At 47.7% G+C, this 17,253-nt stretch overlaps 2 protein-coding genes across 4 annotated transcripts in view; both read left to right on the forward strand.

The window, feature by feature from the left end:
* babam1 (BRISC and BRCA1 A complex member 1) overlaps positions 1-4,231 on the forward strand; it is a 5,490-nt gene extending 1,259 nt beyond the window's left edge. The window contains exons 4-9 of one of the 3 annotated variants that reach the window (XM_079739633.1): positions 1-68; positions 854-932; positions 1,373-1,397; positions 1,511-1,640; positions 2,400-2,474; positions 2,926-4,231. The exon at positions 1-68 is cut by the window's left edge and continues 53 nt beyond it. In XM_079739633.1, coding sequence (XP_079595759.1) covers positions 1-68; positions 854-932; positions 1,373-1,397; positions 1,511-1,640; positions 2,400-2,474; positions 2,926-3,123 — 575 coding nt within the window. In that variant the 3' untranslated portion in view covers positions 3,124-4,231. The remainder of the gene's footprint in view (positions 69-853; positions 933-1,372; positions 1,398-1,510; positions 1,641-2,399; positions 2,475-2,925) is intronic. The other 2 variants (XM_079739634.1, XM_079739635.1) reach the window with 2 other exon arrangements.
* Positions 4,232-6,100: 1,869 nt separating this feature from the next.
* plvapb (plasmalemma vesicle associated protein b) lies at positions 6,101-16,054 on the forward strand. The gene is made up of 8 exons (XM_079740526.1): positions 6,101-6,494; positions 7,734-7,919; positions 8,501-8,600; positions 10,288-10,489; positions 10,615-10,834; positions 11,934-12,083; positions 13,503-13,628; positions 15,466-16,054. Exons 1-8 carry the CDS (start codon positions 6,300-6,302, stop codon positions 15,502-15,504), a joined length of 1,218 nt encoding a protein of 405 aa, XP_079596652.1. The 5' UTR covers positions 6,101-6,299; the 3' UTR covers positions 15,505-16,054.
* The last annotated feature ends 1,199 nt before the right edge of the window (positions 16,055-17,253 follow it).

Below are 17,253 nucleotides of genomic sequence, written 5' to 3' on the forward strand. Positions count from 1 at the left end.
GAACAAAGCATAAGATTGACAAGAGGCACGAGTTTGCTCTGGTTGTAGTGAACGACGACGCTCTTTGGGTAAGCTCCTCATGGCTCCATCTCAATACAGCCAATCACAGTAGACTGTAGATTTCTACCATCGAAAGATATGGGACAGCAAAATGTGTTCATTGGCACTACTGTGAACCAACACCATTTACCACCGACAGTACCAGCTCAACTCGCCTCGATTCGGCCCGCCTTTTGTTGCATTTCGATCGCCTAAACGAGGTACCTGGTACTTTTTTAGGCTCACCTCCGTCGAGGATTCAAGAGAGCTGATCTGATACTTTTATGTGACGTAAAAAGGCTGCTGGCCACTGATTGGCCAGAGTGACGCCACTGGACGAATAATGATGAGCGTGACGTCCGAGCCTGACACCCGAAACCTGGCGTTCAGTCAACAATAATGATCGATTATTGAACCTGGCAGGGTCACCGTGCAAGAACACACTGTGGACCGTGACAGAGGTCTGTTTATGTGTCACGTGGTCGCGTATATGTCGCAGTTTGACGCATGTGTGCTAGAAAAACGACTGCGTTGAAGAGGTACTTTCTAGATGGAAACACAACGTGCCTGGAGCCAAACCAAGTTGTGCCACTCTAAGTCGTGCCGAGTTGAGCCGGTACTGTCGGTGGAAAAGGGCCAAAATCCCACCCGTGTGCTACCAGGGTTTGTTTTAGTGTTTTTCTTCTGTAACAGAGAAGAGTAACAACAGCATGGATACCTGGTGCAGGCTTATTCAGCAACCCTGTGTGGACGGTCTTCTCACAATGTAGCATTAGTACTTTTGGACTGTAATGTCTCTATGTTTGTGTTTTAGCTGTCAGGGTTCACCTCTGACCCCAGAGAGCTGTGCAGCTGTCTGTATGACCTGGACACCAATGTGTGTGAATCTTTCAGTATCCTTTCAGCCTACTTGCATACATGATAGTTCATATACATTTTATAATCTAACAGATTAACCCACTACATGCTAGATCTCTACAGCAAACACACTTCTTCCTGCCAAACAGAGGCTGCAGGTGGGCTTATCCTCTCTGATATTGATTGGTGTTCCTGGGCCCTGTGGCCTGACTGACAGCAGGAGCCTGCATGGTCCAATATAGGCTAGAACAGCAGTAGTGGAGATGGGCAAGGCGCAGCAGCATCTGGTACAGTAAACATGGTTAAGACACAAAGGCAAGTAGTCTAACTCAGCGGAGGATATTCTTTAAATAATATTGCACTGGTGTATGGATTCTCCATCCAGTGGATTATTCATCCAGAACTGCTCCAACCATAAAGTAGGAGCGGATAGGAACGTACTGCACGTTATTTCCCTGACACGTTCCTTTTCAAGACCTGGAAGATCTTCTCAACGTAATGTGAGTATTATGCAACCTCTTCCATAACCCTGTCATAATCTCACCACATATAAAGTGTTTCATATTAAGGAATCCATTGAATAGATTTAAATGATAATCGGGTTCCTTTGCAGCCGTCAGAAGATTGAGCTGCCGATAACGGACCACGTCCAGACCTTCCCCCCCCCCTTCGTGGTGCGAGCCCTGCTGCTCTACAGCCGCAGTGCTGGCCAGCTGCTGTTCAGCCCGTCGGAGGCTGTCAGTGTGAGCGCCCCTTGCTGCTCTGCCAGTCCTCTTCCTGTCCCCGTTGTGCTCATGGTTGCTTGGTGACACCGGAGCAGAGCCCGACCGATAAAGGATTTTTAAGGCCGATGCCGATACAAATATTTGGTGATTTAGAAATCCGATATTCTGATATGTCGGCCGATATATATTTAAAAAAGAAATTACAGAAACGCGTAACAAAACATGAACAGATTTCCCTAACATTGGTTATTTGTAGTTGTTTATGAGTCCTCACTCAAATAATAAGGTAATGCAGTTTAAAAATAAACTTTATTTTATTGTTTTATTGTCACAACAGAAAAGTCAAAATCAAAACTTATTAAAGTTCTGATGAATAAAATGTATAAAAATACAAACTTAAGATATGAAACTCAAAGTCCTTTGAAAAAAAACATAACCAAATATACCGATACCGATAGTTTGGAAAATGCCTAATATCGGCCGATAATATCGGCCCACCGATATATCGGTCAGTCACCAGAGCTATTAGATAGAGAGAGTTGGACTCTCCTCTTAATGGACAGGCATGGGGGTGAACTGGTTAGGGTTAGAAAATAAGAACCTCTTGTCTATTTCTGCTGTAGCATTATGCTGTTCATGGGCTATCGCTTCTACTTCTAAATAACACAATCTAGGGGTTATTGTGAGTGTTGTACCATACTGTCTGCTACCATACATATCTCTGGAACTTTCCTTGTGTTGATTAAAAACCCTTGCTGCCCGATGTGTCCCTTTTAGAAGATGCTTCAGTCGCCGTACTTCTTCCTGGACGTGGTGTATCTGCACAATGGGGCGGAGGACAGCAGCTGGAGGGTGAGAAGCGACCGAAGGCTGTGATCCAGTTCTGCTGCTCACTAACATCTGACCTTCATGGCCCTCAAATGTATACTCTTACTTTGACGCAGTGTCAAATGATTCAGTTCTACCTTTGGATATTGAAACTAATCTGTACAATTATCGTGAGACAACCTATTCATAATCCGCTGTGCAGGTCAGGTAAGCGGCTACAGAATCACTGGTATAAACATCACGTGAATCAAATGGATTCTATTGAATCATTAAGACAACAGGAAACAACCTCAATACAAAGTACAGAACAAAACACTCAAGTCCTACAAAACAAATAAAGCTTACAGTTTGTATTTATTTAAACCTGCTCTCTTTAGTATTAATTAAACAACTTAAAGGCACATTGCGTAGCCTCCCATCGCATGGTCTCAGTGATTTAAATCCATGTTTTTTCCTGCATGCTCCCGGCCTCCAGGACAACTACCGCTCCTTCTGCGACCTGGACACCCGTGGCCTGTGCTACCGCTTCGAGGTGGCCCTGAGCGGCCCCGCCGTCGAGCTCCACAACTGCATGGCCAAGCTGCTGTCCCACCCCCTGCAGCGGCCCTACCAGAGCCACGCCTCCTACAGCCTGCTGGAGGGGGACCAGCCGCAGGCCGAGCCCGCCGTGTAGACCCCGCCCTGAGGGCGCACAGCTGGGGTCCCCAGGGAGCTGGGGGTCCTCAGACAGCTGGGGGTCCCCAGAGAGCTGGGGGTCTCCAGGGAGCTGGGGGTCCTCAGACAGCTGGGGGTCTTTAGACAGCTGGGGGTCTCCAGGGAGCTGGGGGTCCTCAGACAGCTGGGGTCCCCAGGGAGCTGGGGGTCTCCAGGGAGCTGGGGGTCCTCAGACAGCTGGGGGTCTTTAGACAGCTGGGGGTCTCCAGGGAGCTGGGGGTCCTCAGACAGCTGGGGTCCCCAGGGAGCTGGGGGTCTCCAGGGAGCTGGGGGTCCTCAGACAGCTGGGGGTCCTCAGACAGCTGGGGGTCCCCAGACTGCTGGGGGTCTCCAGGGAGCTGGGGGTCTCCAGGGAGCTGGGGGTCTCCAGGGAGCTGGGGGTCCTCAGACAGCTGGGGGTCCCCAGAGAGCTGGGGGTCCCCAGACAGCTGGGGGTCCGGCGGCTCTTTATCTTCTCTGTGGGTGGCGGCGGACAGGACGACGGTTTGTTGTGGTTTGTTGTACATAACAACCAGCCCGGATCAATGAACTCGCTGGAAATTAAAAACTGCCGGTTTGTCGAAGGATCACAGATGGGGACATGGAGCAGTCGACGAAGCACACGAGAAAAATATGAAACGGGGAAGGTTAAGTTTCCATGGTGACGGTTGCTATTGGTTTTCCTTCTCCACCACTAAATCTGGGGGTGTTAATGCCTTTATAAACTCTTATGAACATAAAAGAAAACAATCCATGCAGACAACGCAGATTTTCCATGACTGGATCTTGGGAGAGATGGGGAAAGTGTAGTGTGTTTTACTGTTGTTGTGGTGATGGTGTTTGATGAATAGCATGCAAAGCGCCCTCTTTTAATTCAATAAGTAATAGCTGCATTTGTTAATCAAGTTTGGTGTTGACAGATTGATCGCTAATCCGTAAGGCCCAATCATGGCTTTTGGTTAGCCTATAGTAGGTTAACCTTAGTTAACCTAACAATCGATCTTAAAAATTGAAATCCAACCACTGAAAACCTGTTCTGTGTATATATTTAAAAAAAACCTTCCTGATATTAAAGAATCTGTCTTTAATGTCATTGTTTCCAAGCTTTATTAAGGATTGGGATGTGACCAGTAGATGGCAGTACAGATCCTTTGGGTTAGGGTTAGGGTTATTACCCCTAACCCTAACCCTAACCCTTGGTTTTTACTGTGAAATACTGATCAGACCTGTCCAGGGTTAGTCATCAAACACAAGTCCCCTTAGTGTCAATCAGAGCATTACGCAGCCCTCGGTTATGAAACATATTTCATCCTGACAACCAGTATCTCGCATAATTATGGCGAAAAGTGTTCTTGTGTAGGGAGCTATATTGAAAAAAAAAATACTGGAATGTACAAAATCATAAAAGGATGATTATTTCATCAAAGATTATGGGAAAATGCTCTGGAAAATACTGGCTTCTTCCACAACATGCTACAGGCAGTATGTTCGTTTGGAATAGTTTTGACCTTTTATGTTCCACTATTCCCAGAGGACCCAGTATTGCCAAATATGATCCTAATTGGCACACAAATAGCTTCATGTACCCATGGAAGCAAGCAAACAAACGGGACAAACTGGGATTGTACTGGGTTCTCTTTTCAAAAGCTCTGACCGCAGCCGTGCTGAAACAGGGACACACCTTGGGTACATTTGAAAGACAGCTCGGAGACCAGAAGGATCTCAAGACGGATGCCACAAGATGCTTTATGATTTTCAAACACTAAATAAATTACAAATGTATATATTAACTGATCAACTTACAATGTAGGACAACATAGAATACTGCTCTCAAAATATAATGTTGCGTTCGGTCCGTTTGCATTTGTTCGTTCATTGCCTTCAACCTGACAACCTGCTGCTGCTGATCTTTGGGTCTGGGCTGTAGACGCAACTTTCCAATATTCGGTTTGGACTGCAGTACCATTTGAAACGCTTGGTGTCAATGTTTAATATTGTACCTTTAATAGAAAATATGACTTGTTTTTTTGTTCTGAACTCAGTTTGGTTAGTTTTGGTAAACGTCTGTCCTGGTGTTCAGGGCCTGTCAGGTATATGATTAGTTTCCGTTGCAAACAGGTTGGCAGGAAGTTACTGGGTAACAGGAAGCACCCTGGCGTAGAGAAATCTCCCCGTTCAACTCCTGGTCTGATGTGACAGCTCCTCACGTCACCAGTGTGTGTGTGTGTGTGTGTGTGGGGGTCAGGGTTGGGAGGGTCTGCTGTACTATAGGGAATATTTGTTCTGCCAGCGGTCCCTAAAGAGTGACAGCTCCCCATTGTTTTCCCCTCTCACTACTGGCCGAGATGCCTCCCTTTTGTGGGAGCTCAGGCAGGATGTTTCAGGGTTGCCTTATTTAGTGTTTTCCATAGGTGATGGAATGTATTCAGGAATGCTGTTGTATTCTCTCGAGGGCCCAGGTCTGACTCTATGTGTGGAGAGCTCTCCTCGACCTCTTCTCGATCCAGGATGACATTTTCCCTCTTCATCAGTACCCCGTGCTACGCCCGGTCTAAAGGGGAACTCCTGCAGTGCCAGGAGTTCTGATACCAGTTTGCACACACACTCACCAGGAGTGAGTGTGTGTGCATGTGTGTGTGTGTGTGTATGTGTATGTGTATGTGAGTGTCCTTGCGCGTTTGTGTGTCTGTGTGCATGCGTATTGAAGGGTGTGTTTGTATGTGTGTGTGTGTGTGTGTGAATGCGTGTGGAAGGGTGTGTGTGTGTGCATGTGTATGGAAGGGTGTGTGTCTCTGTGGGGGGGGGGGGGGAGGATGAGGGAGTGTGTGTGTGGGGGGGGGGAGGATGAGGGTGTGTGTGTGTGTGTGTAGGGGGGTGGTCCAGGATACACTGGATGTCTGCCTCACGCAGCGTTTATAAACATGGCCCCTTCGGAACAACTCAGGGTCAGTGTTTACATCCATCCCGCCATACTGGCTCTGCTCCTGGACTGGTCCTATCGTCTAGAACAGCCCCATGAGAGCTGAAACCGCTCTACAGCACTCTGGTCTCGTATTCAACACCTGTCTTGCCAAGAGCACTTAAGGAAAGCATCCTAGGGAGGAAGAAAAGCTCTGAAGGATTTCGACTAGCCGCCACCACCTCTGCGCCGCTGCCATGTACAGCAGCAGCTACCCACGGGCCAAACTAGGGATGGAGCCGCTCCGCAAGGCCAGAGGGAAGAGCTGCGGCTATTACATGAGGATCCTCTTCTTCTTCTCGTCCCTGATCCAGTCCCTGATCATCGCCAGCCTGGTGCTGTTCCTGGTGTACGGGCAGCCCGAGAAGTCTGCTGAGGAGCTGAGGGTCAAGGTCAGTGTGGAGCAGCTGTTGGAAAGATCCCAGTCCTAGAGGGCTCTCTTTGTCCCCATCGTTGTGCTTGAAGCTGCTCAGATTCTGTGCTTTGATCCTTTACTAAATAATAATAATGTGAGGAGTTATAAATAGTGATGTCATATTTCAATAATATTGTTGAATAAGTCTGTAGTGATTATGTATATATGTATATATATATATATATATGGTATATGGTGTGTACAGTCCCTGACAAAAGTCTTGTCACTTAATTAATTAATTCATTGGTTTTAGAAATGGCTCATATGAAAGCTAAAACCCTCCCAAATTAAGTTTAATAAACTAAAATAAATTTGCTTTGCTGAAGAAGGATTGATCATTTAATGAACACAGAAAGGTCAGATTTTGGCAAGACAAAAGCTTTGTCGCCTTCAGAGAGTAATGTGAAAACTGAACAAATAAATACTTCAAATACAAAAAATGTTGCATAACATCAGTGAATTAAGAAGTGGTGCTGTGAGATCCATATTTAATGTCTTGTATGACTTCCATGAGCTTGAAGGACTGCATCCATGTGGTTCGACAATGATTCATACAATTTATTGATGAAGTCATCAGGAATAGCAAAGAAAGCAGTCTAACATGTTCATCAGTCTATCATGTTCTTCACGAGTTCATCAAGATTCTTTGGTTTCGTCTTCCATGCTTCCTCTTTCATTCTACCCCATACATGCTCAATGATGTTCATGTCTGGTGACTGGGCTGGCCAGTCCTGGAGCACCTTGATCTTCTTCGCCTTGAGGAACTTTGATGTAGAGATGGAAGTATGCAATGGAGCACCATCCTGCTGCAAAACTTGACCCCTTTTATGGTTGGGAATGTAAGAGGTAGCTAATACTTCTTGATATTTTAGGCTATTGATATTGCCTTCCACCCTGCAAATCTCTCGCACACCCCCATACTGGATGTAACCCTAGACCATGATTTTTCCGCCACCAAACTTAACTGTTTTCTGGGTGAATCTCGGATCCATGCGGGCTCCAGTAGGTCTCCTGCAATATTTGCGGCGGCTATGATGTAATTCAACCGAAGATTCATCTGAGAAATCCACCTTCTGCCACTTTTCCAGCGTCCTATATATATATATATATATATATATATATATATATATATATATATATATATATATATATATATATATATATATGGTTTGGTAATGATGACGGAGAATATAAATACCTTGCGATGTGTGCGAAGGAGATGGAGCAGAACTTCAACCAGCTGAGTGAGAACAACGTCCAGCTGAGGAAGGAGAAGGGGGAGCTCAAGGCACAGCTCGGAGCGGCCACGGCCCAGAAGGCCTCCCTGGAGAAGGAGGTGGAGCAGCTGAAGACCAGCGCCAACAGCTCGGCCAAGGTGCACCAGGCCGGCCACAAGAAGCTGGTGAGTCTGGGGGTTTAGGGTTAGGGTTAGGGGTAGGTTTAGGGTTAACCCTAACCCTAACCCTAACCCTGGCCACAAGAAGCTGGTGAGTCTGGAGGTATTCTTAGAGGATCATCTAAACTAGAGAATGTGTACTGTAGAGTGAACTGGGACTTCAGGTACATTATTTCAACTAGAATTCGTATTTTTTTGCATTTTCTTTAGGTGTATTTTATGGGTTGCATCTGTTCATAACACTTTACAATAAGAGTGCATTAATTAACCATTAATGAACGTTAGTTAATGCAGTTTTAAGATGTATTGCACAGCATTAGTCTAGAGATTGGGGTTAGGGTTGTGGGTGAGGGTTAACAATAATCTAGTTAAAATGAACACTATTACCTTGGTTAAGATAAACACTATAAGTAAACAGCATTAGTGAATTATTACTAGACCATCAGTTAACTGTTGTAATGGTAATGGTTAATGTAATGGTTCCTGAATGTACCCTTATTGTGAAGTGTCAACCATCTGTTCTGGAAGAAAAACCCAAGGAGTTGTAATCTTCTTACTTTGTGAACCGTTTGTCTCTCTTGTCTCAGGTGCAGTGCGAGGAGGAGAAGAGGCTGACCCTCATACGATGTGCAGCCCAGCCACAGTGTCCCTCTGTGCCTCAGCACAACCCCTTCGCTCTCCCTAACAGTATGTCCTCACAGTGTCCTCACCGTGTCCCCCCCTTGTCCCTCTGTGTCCCCCTGTGTGTCCCCCTGTGTGTCCCCCCTGTTTGTCCCCCTGTGTGTCCCCCTGTGTCCCCCTCTGTGTCCCCCTCTGTGTTCCCCTCTGTGTTCCCCTGTGTGTCCCCCTCTGTGTCCCCCTCTGTGTTCCCCTCTGTGTTCCCCTCTGTGTCCCCCTGTGTGTCCCCCTCTGTGTTCCCCTCTGTGTTCCCCTGTGTGTCCCCCTGTGTGTCCCCCGGTGTGTCCCCCTGTGTGTCCCCCGGTGTGTCCCCCTGTGTGTCCCCCCTGTTTGTCCCCCTGTGTCCCCCCCTCTGTCCCTCTGTGTCCCCCTGTGTGTCCCCCCTGTGTGTCCCCCCTGTGTGTCCCCCGGTGTGTCCCCCTGTGTGTCCCCCCCTCTGTCCCTCTGTGTCCCCCTGTGTGTCCCCTAACCCTATGTCACATCTCATCTGCTATTATCAGTGAGTCCTCTTCCTCTCATTCCAAGATAAGTGTAAAGTACGGCCTCAAGTCAATTAAAGCATCAACACCAGTTTAACCGTGATGCAGCCAGATCTGTTGCCCTAGTGGCTATTGGGCTCCCAGCCAAAGGTTTCTGGGTTCAATCCCCGATGCCCCCTTACCTGTTTGCATCCTTAAGCAAGATGCCTTAACCCAACCCTTAACTCAATCCTGATCCTGAAGACCATGTATGGGCCTTATTCCTGACCAGAAGGTCACGGTATCCTGATCCTGAAGACCATGTATGGGCCTTATTCCTGACCAGAAGGTCACGGTATCCTGTTCCTGAAGACCATGTATGGGCCTTATTCCTGACCAGAAGGTCACGGTATCGTGTTCCTGAAGACCATGTATGGGTCTTATTCCTGACCAGAAGGTCACGGTATCCTGTTCCTGAAGACCATGTATGGGCCTTATTCCTGACCAGAAGGTCACGGTATCCTGTTCCTGAAGACCATGTATGGGCCTTATTCCTGACCAGAAGGTCACGGTATCCTGATCCTGAAGACCATGTATGGGCCTTATTCCTGACCAGAAGGTCACGGTATCCTGATCCTGAAGACCATGTATGGGTCTTATTCCTGACCAGAAGGTCACGGTATCCTGTTCCTGAAGACCATGTATGGGCCTTATTCCTGACCAGAAGGTCACGGCATCCTGTTCCTGAAGACCATGTATGGGCCTTATTCCTGACCAGAAGGTCACGGTATCCTGATCCTGAAGACCATGTATGGGCCTTATTCCTGACCAGAAGGTCACGGTATCCTGATCCTGAAGACCATGTATGGGCCTTATTCCTGACCAGAAGGTCACGGTATCCTGATCCTGAAGACCATGTATGGGCCTTATTCCTGACCAGAAGGTCACGGTATCCTGATCCTGAAGACCATGTATGGGTCTTATTCCTGACCAGAAGGTCACGGTATCCTGTTCCTGAAGACCATGTATGGGCCTTATTCCTGACCAGAAGGTCACGGTATCCTGATCCTGAAGACCATGTATGGGCCTTATTCCTGACCAGAAGGTCACGGTATCCTGTTCCTGAAGACCATGTATGGGCCTTATTCCTGACCAGAAGGTCACGGTATCCTGTTCCTGAAGACCATGTATGGGCCTTATTCCTGACCAGAAGGTAACTGAAGGGTTTTCTTCTCCAGACGAGCGCAGGGTGCTGCAGAGCCTCAACGAGCAGCAGGGAGCCATGCTCAGACTCCTGGAGGCCAACTTCACCCAGACGGTGACGTACCTGAGCCAGGAGAGAGACGGCGCCATCAGGGACCGCGACGCCCACAACCAGGAGGCCATCAGCACGCGGCAGCTCAACCTCCGCATGCAGGAGCAGCTCAGCGCCTACACCAGGTGTGTGTGTGTGCGTCTGCACGCCTACTGTATGTGTGAGTGTGTCTTTACGAGTAACAAGTCTATGTTGAACGTTACCAAGCGTTAGCCCCGACTTAATGCTTGTTTTCTATTTCCCTGACCAGGAAGTGCAAGGAGGACTTTGCCAAGTCTCTGGAGGGCATCCAGACGGTGACGAGTGCCTTCCTGGCGCGGATCAATGACCTGTTCCCCCACCAACACATCTTCCACCTCACCTGCACCAAGCAGCAGGAGCATTTGGAGAAGATCCGAGCCAACTGCACTAACCTCTCCCGGGAGGTGGAGGACCGCTTCCAGAAGTACCTCAACAGCGTCGGAGACCAGGTGTGTGTGTGTGCGTTTAGGGTTGATAAGTGAGGCTATAACTGCGTATGCCCCTATGGTCATGATAGGTGGAGACAGTGCAGTTCATCTCTTGCACTGAGAAGCTAAGCCTGTATTAAGTAGTGTAAAGTTATAAAATACTTTTATACCACACTTATTCCACACATGTTTGATTGTGTGTGTGTGTGTGTGTGTGCAGTCGTGAGGGCGTGTGTGCATATGCATGTGTGCGTGTGTGTATGCCAGTGTTTGATATCGTATCCTGTTGCTGTATAATCTACAGTAGAAGAGTTCAATCCTTTACCGTTCCTGTCAGCTTCATTTGACAGATTTTAGTTACATTGGCGGGAAACCAGTTCTCCCAGAAGGAAACCAGTTCTCCCAGTAGGAAGCTCTTGCTTCCCACACTGCTGTTCCGTCTCATTGAGGTGACGGCTGTGTTAGGGTTGAGATAGTAAGCCTTTCTCCAACGGGTCACCGTGTGTCCTCACCAATGAATCACTTGATAACAATTATCTGGAAACAGCTGTCATAAAAAACTCCAACTTGTCCATTTGCTGCCTCACATCTGTTTATACAGTCCGTTGCTCATTTCCGAAGACGGAAAGACCCCACTCTCTGACAAATATAAATCATGATTAGAACGTGAACCTTGAAGAGGATGATATCATTATTATGGTATGCTAACACTTGTAGACCACTAAATCTCCTTCTCAATATGGAGACGCTTGAGAATAATAAATTAAGTGTGGTGGTAAAGTGAATAGAGTGAATAAAGGCGAATGGACTAGTGTACATGGTGGTAAAGTGAATAGATATTTTTAATGAATAAATACAAATATGTCATTATCCAATGCAACTTACTTCCAATGCAAAAAATATATTATCTTGAATAATGACTTTAATTCCTTCTGAATGCCCCAAAGTAATTTGTTTGTACACTACGCAATCAATTCATAGTCCATAAATATGGAGGGGGGGGTATATTTCTATGCTGTCTTTTCAAAGTAGCGTATTAATAAATGCACGTAGCGATAAATGGCTGTAGTTTAAAAAAGCAGGTCGAAGGCCTCGACTCATCATCCTCTCCCCGCTACAGGTGGCGAAGATCCAAGCTCTCTCTAGCAAGCTGGAGGTCCAGAGCTCCCACCTGACCTCTGACCTGCGGACCTGTGAGCAGAGACGGGCTGGCATGGCAGCAAAGAGCGACCAGCTGGTCCAGGAGGCCCAGAAGACTCACGACACCAGGGTACGCTCAATGTCTGCTACATAAAGCCTAACCCTAACTGCTCCATAGACCCTAACCTTAACCCTAACCCTGTCTGCTCCATAAACCCTAACCCTGTCTGCTCCATAAAGCCTAACCCTAACCTTAACCCTAACCCTGTCTGCTCCATAAAGCCTAACCCTAACCTTAACCCTAACCCTGTCTGCTCCATAAAGCCTAACCCTAACCTTAACCCTAACCCTGTCTGCTCCATAGAGCCTAACCCTAACCTTAACCCTAACCCTGTCTGCTCCATAAAGCCTAACCCTAACCTTAACCCTAACCCTGTCTGCTCCATAGAGCCTAACCCTAACCTTAACCCTAACCCTGTCTGCTCCATAGAGCCTAACCCTAACCTTAACCCTAACCCTGTCTGCTCCATAAAGCCTAACCCTAACCTTAACCCTAACCCTGTCTGCTCCATAAAGCCTAACCCTAACCTTAACCCTAACCCTGTCTGCTCCATAAAGCCTAACCCTAACCCTAACCCTGTCTGCTCCATAGAGCCTAACCCTAACCTTAACCCTAACCCTGTCTGCTCCATAAAGCCTAACCCTAACCTTAACCCTAACCCTGTCTGCTCCATAGAGCCTAACCCTAACCTTAACCCTAACCCTGTCTGCTCCATAGAGCCTAACCCTAACCTTAACCCTAACCCTGTCTGCTCCATAGAGCCTAACCCTAACCTTAACCCTAACCCTGTCTGCTCCATAAAGCCTAACCCTAACCTTAACCCTAACCCTGTCTGCTCCATAAAGCCTAACCCTAACCCTAACCCTGTCTGCTCCATAGAGCCTAACCCTAACCTTAACCCTAACCCTGTCTGCTCCATAAAGCCTAACCCTAACCTTAACCCTAACCCTGTCTGCTCCATAAAGCCTAACCCTAACCCTAACCCTGTCTGCTCCATAGAGCCTAACCCTAACCTTAACCCTAACCCTGTCTGCTCCATAAAGCCTAACCCTAACCTTAACCCTAACCCTGTCTGCTCCATAGAGCCTAACCCTAACCTTAACCCTAACCCTGTCTGCTCCATAGAGCCTAACCCTAACCTTAACCCTAACCCTGTCTGCTCCATAAAGCCTAACCCTAACCTTAACCCTAACCCTGTCTGCTCCATAGAGCCTAACCCTAACCTTAACCCTAACCCTGTCTGCTCCATAGAGCCTAACCCTAACCTTAACCCTAACCCTGTCTGCTCCATAAAGCCTAACCCTAACCTTAACCCTAACCCTGTCTGCTCCATAAAGCCTAACCCTAACCTTAACCCTAACCCTGTCTGCTCCATAGAGCCTAACCAGGGAATTAAAAACCTATCTTTTTGAGAGAACAAATCTCAGCACTCCTTCTTGGTTTCATTAAGCTGTTGAAATAAGTCTGATCTCTTTGTGTTTTGTGCAGATGAAGACGATCCTGTTGGAACAGAACCGCCTGCGGGAAGAAAAGCAGCTGATGGCCCAGCGGCTGGCGCTGGTGGAGGGAGAGAACCGCAGAGTCCAGAACCTGGGGGCTCCGCCCACCTGCAAGGTACTACCCCCCCACCAGAGGACAGACAGCCCCCACCAGAGGACAGACAGCCCCCACCAGAGGACAGACAGCCCCCCACCAGAGGACAGACAGCCCCCACCAGAGGACAGACAGCCCCCACCAGAGGACAGACAGCCCCCCACCAGAGGACAGACAGCCCCCACCAGAGGACAGACAGACAGCCCCCACCAGAGGACAGACAGCCCCCCACCAGAGGACAGACAGACCCCACCAGAAGACAGACAGACAGCCCCCCACCAGAGGACACAGCCCCCCCACCAGAGGACAGACAGCCCCCACCAGAGGACAGACAGACAGCCCCCCCACCAGAGGACAGACAGACAGCCCCCCACCAGAGGACAGACAGACAGCCCCCCACCAGAGGACAGACAGCCCCCCCACCAGAGGACAGACAGCCCCCCACCAGAGGACAGACAGACAGCCCCCCACCAGAGGACAGACAGCCCCCCACCAGAGGACAGACAGACAGCCCCCCACCAGAGGACAGACAGCCCCCACCAGAGGACAGACAGCCCCCCACCAGAGGACAGACAGACAGCCCCCCCCCTAAAGGACAGTCCCCCCCCACTAGAGGACAGTCCCCCCACTAGAGGACAGTCCCCCCCCTAGAGGACAGTCGTCCCCCCACTAGAGGACAGTCCCCCCCCCTAGAGGACAGTCCCCCCCCCTAAAGGACAGTCCCCCCCCCTAAAGGACAGTCGTCCCCCCCCTAGAGGACAGTCGTCCCCCCCTAGAGGACAGTCCCCCCCCTAGAGGACAGTCGTCCCCCCCAGAGGACAGTCCCCCCCCTAGAGGACAGTCGTCCCCCCCCTAGGGGGAGCCTGTCTACCCACCTGGCTTCAAATAACCTAAATCTTCCCTCTCTTCTCCCTCCTTACCTTTTTTCCGCCATTAAGAAGTTGTGCGTTTCCTTCTTTAATTAAACGACCTCCTACGGTGGCTTCGTTAGTCAGCGGATGAGGAGAATGTGTAAGGTTAAAACATGTTCAGACTTGTGGTTGGGAAGACTTCCTCCAGTCCACCACAAGATAAGGGTTAAGGGTTAAGGGTTAGGCTGCCGAAGGGACCTCATCCATTTGGACCAACACAAACACCCACAGTACGCACACACACACAGTACGCACACACACACACCCACAGTACGCACACACACACACCCACAGTACACACACACACACACCCACAGTACGCACACACACACACCCACAGTACACACACAAACACACACACAGTACGCACACACACACACCCACAGTACGCACACACACACACACACAGTACGCACACACACACACCCACAGTAAGCACACACACACACACACAAACACCCACAGTACGTACACACACACACACACCCACAGTAAGCACACACACACACCCACAGTACGTGCACACACCCACAGTATGCACACACACACAAACACCCACAGTACGCGCATACACACAAACACCCACAGTACGCGCACACACACACACACCCAGTTTCCTTGAGGGATGTGATCCTCATCAGAACAGTGAGATGACAGCAGGTATGGTCAGTCAGCAGAACGGGTGAGGGGTCCGAGGGCATCAGTGGCAGGAAGGGATGGATGGAATAGATAACGGTAGGAAACCCCAAACAAAATGCCTATTCTCAGGAGCCAAATGGCCAGGGGGAGGCCCCATGGGCCACAGATTAATGACAATATGCAGTGTGGGGCTTAGGGTGCAAACACTGGAAGAGGGACTGATGCTTTCATGAGCGTTCCTTCCACTGTGAATACGATATTGATATCATATATTTGTTTTCTTCCCGCTTGCTAAATGTCCTCTGCAGCAGGGTCAGGTGACCAAGCCGGTGCCAGGCAGTGGATAACGGTCCAGTTAAAGGGAGCAGTTTGTATATAATCTGTATATCTCTATAGATCCACGTTGTATACTGAGTGCAGATCACCCTCAGGACTCCACCCAGGGTCTTTTCAATGGAATGAAAAGCTGCAGACATAGATCAGCATAAGAAGACTCAGGCATGTACAAATAGCAGACTCTCAGCTTCTAAGTTGAGTGCTTCAGAAACATTTTTACTCGAATTAATTCAATATGTTGAATTATTGTCGATTAGTGTAAATTACCAAACATATTTATTTCTGACAAAACACTTGAATCATGAAAGGATTTATACACTAGCTATTTATCATCTACAGCTTGTCACATTAATGTATAATTATTACATATAATATATGCCTGACTAAACACTTATTTGATGGCATTGCGGTTGCAATGGTCCTTGATGTACAATTTGTTTATTCCTATCCTTGTAATCATCAGCAGGAAAAAGTTGTCAATGTTTTTGTATTCACATATTTGACTTTGTATCAAGGTTATTGCTAATTGATGAGTTTTATGAATAAATAAATAGATTTCTTTTCCACAGCCTTTAATAAATAAAAACAATAACTAAAACCCTGCTTCTTTTTTTAAATGAACACGACAAAGACTGGCCAAAGCACAACTGGACAGCCTTGGTCCAGCAATAACACTGAAACCGTCAACCTTTAATGCTTCCTGAAGGTCTGATCCTTCCCAGTGCCAACATCCTGTGGCAGGCGAATCTGTACACTTATCCAATCCACGGCATCAAATTCCTCAAATCGATAAACAAACTTATAACCAGGGTGCGATTTGCCGGTGGGGATGGTGGGGATTATCCCCCCCTCTGGTTTACACGTCCTACCCTCTGCTGAATTATTTTTATCCTCGGTGGGGATAAAAATTATCCCCCCCACCCAAAGTATTTTCACCATTACATCGTAATAATTAACAACCAAAATACACAGGGTCCGTCTTCATTTTGAAACATTTTAAAATGTTTCTCAAAATTATCCCCCCCTCTGGTTTTTTCACAAATCGCACCCTGCTTATAACAAACCATTAAATACCTCTGGGAAACACCACTTCATTCTGCACGTGAACTCAGTCATATCCTGATTGGTGGATCGTCCTCTTCCACTGGCATTATGCATGTCGATATAGATTGTGGTCTGAGCATTAAGTGTAGTAGGAACTTTTGGTTCCATCTGATCACATTTGAAGCTTCAGCAAGAGGTTTACATAAAGTCATGGCCCTCAGTATGGCCAGCTCTCTGACAGGAAGATTTAAGAGGCACTTGGCCGCTGCGTAAGCAAAGGATCTAAATTAAGATGAACGCCCAAACAAGCAGCCATGGTGAGCAGTCTGCTGTGGGCTCTGTCAGCAGGTGACGAAGTGTTATCAGGAAATCCTTTGTGTCGACATGGGAGCGTGTTTCCAGTGTGTATCTGCATATAGGCACAAGATGCACAAACAACTTGTACTTGGCATTGTCCACAACGTGTCTGTTTCCCGATTCGAAAATAACATGTTGGTTTCTCCATAGGGTTGATGTTCAATAAGTACAGCAATGCAACCAGGCATGGAGATTTTACAACCGTCATCAGCCAACTCACACTTTCTACATTACATTCCCAACGCATTCAACTTTTGGCAAATGTCTTATCATATATATATATATATATATATATATATATATATATATATATATTTTACATACATGCATACATACAATTGTGCCATCTCATTGGAGTC

Source organism: Pollachius pollachius, assembly GCF_949987615.1.
Source record: "Pollachius pollachius genome assembly, chromosome: 7".
Lineage (NCBI taxonomy): Eukaryota > Metazoa > Chordata > Actinopteri > Gadiformes > Gadidae > Pollachius > Pollachius pollachius.

Coding starts and splice junctions, on each gene's coding strand:
- plvapb (XM_079740526.1), top strand. CDS start 6,300: ATGTACAGCAGCAGCTACCCACGGGCCAAACTAGGGATGGAGCCGCTC. Junction 7,920..8,500: donor AGGCCGGCCACAAGAAGCTG/GTGAGTCTGGGG, acceptor CTCTTGTCTCAG/GTGCAGTGCGAGGAGGAGAA. Junction 10,490..10,614: donor CAGCTCAGCGCCTACACCAG/GTGTGTGTGTGT, acceptor TTCCCTGACCAG/GAAGTGCAAGGAGGACTTTG.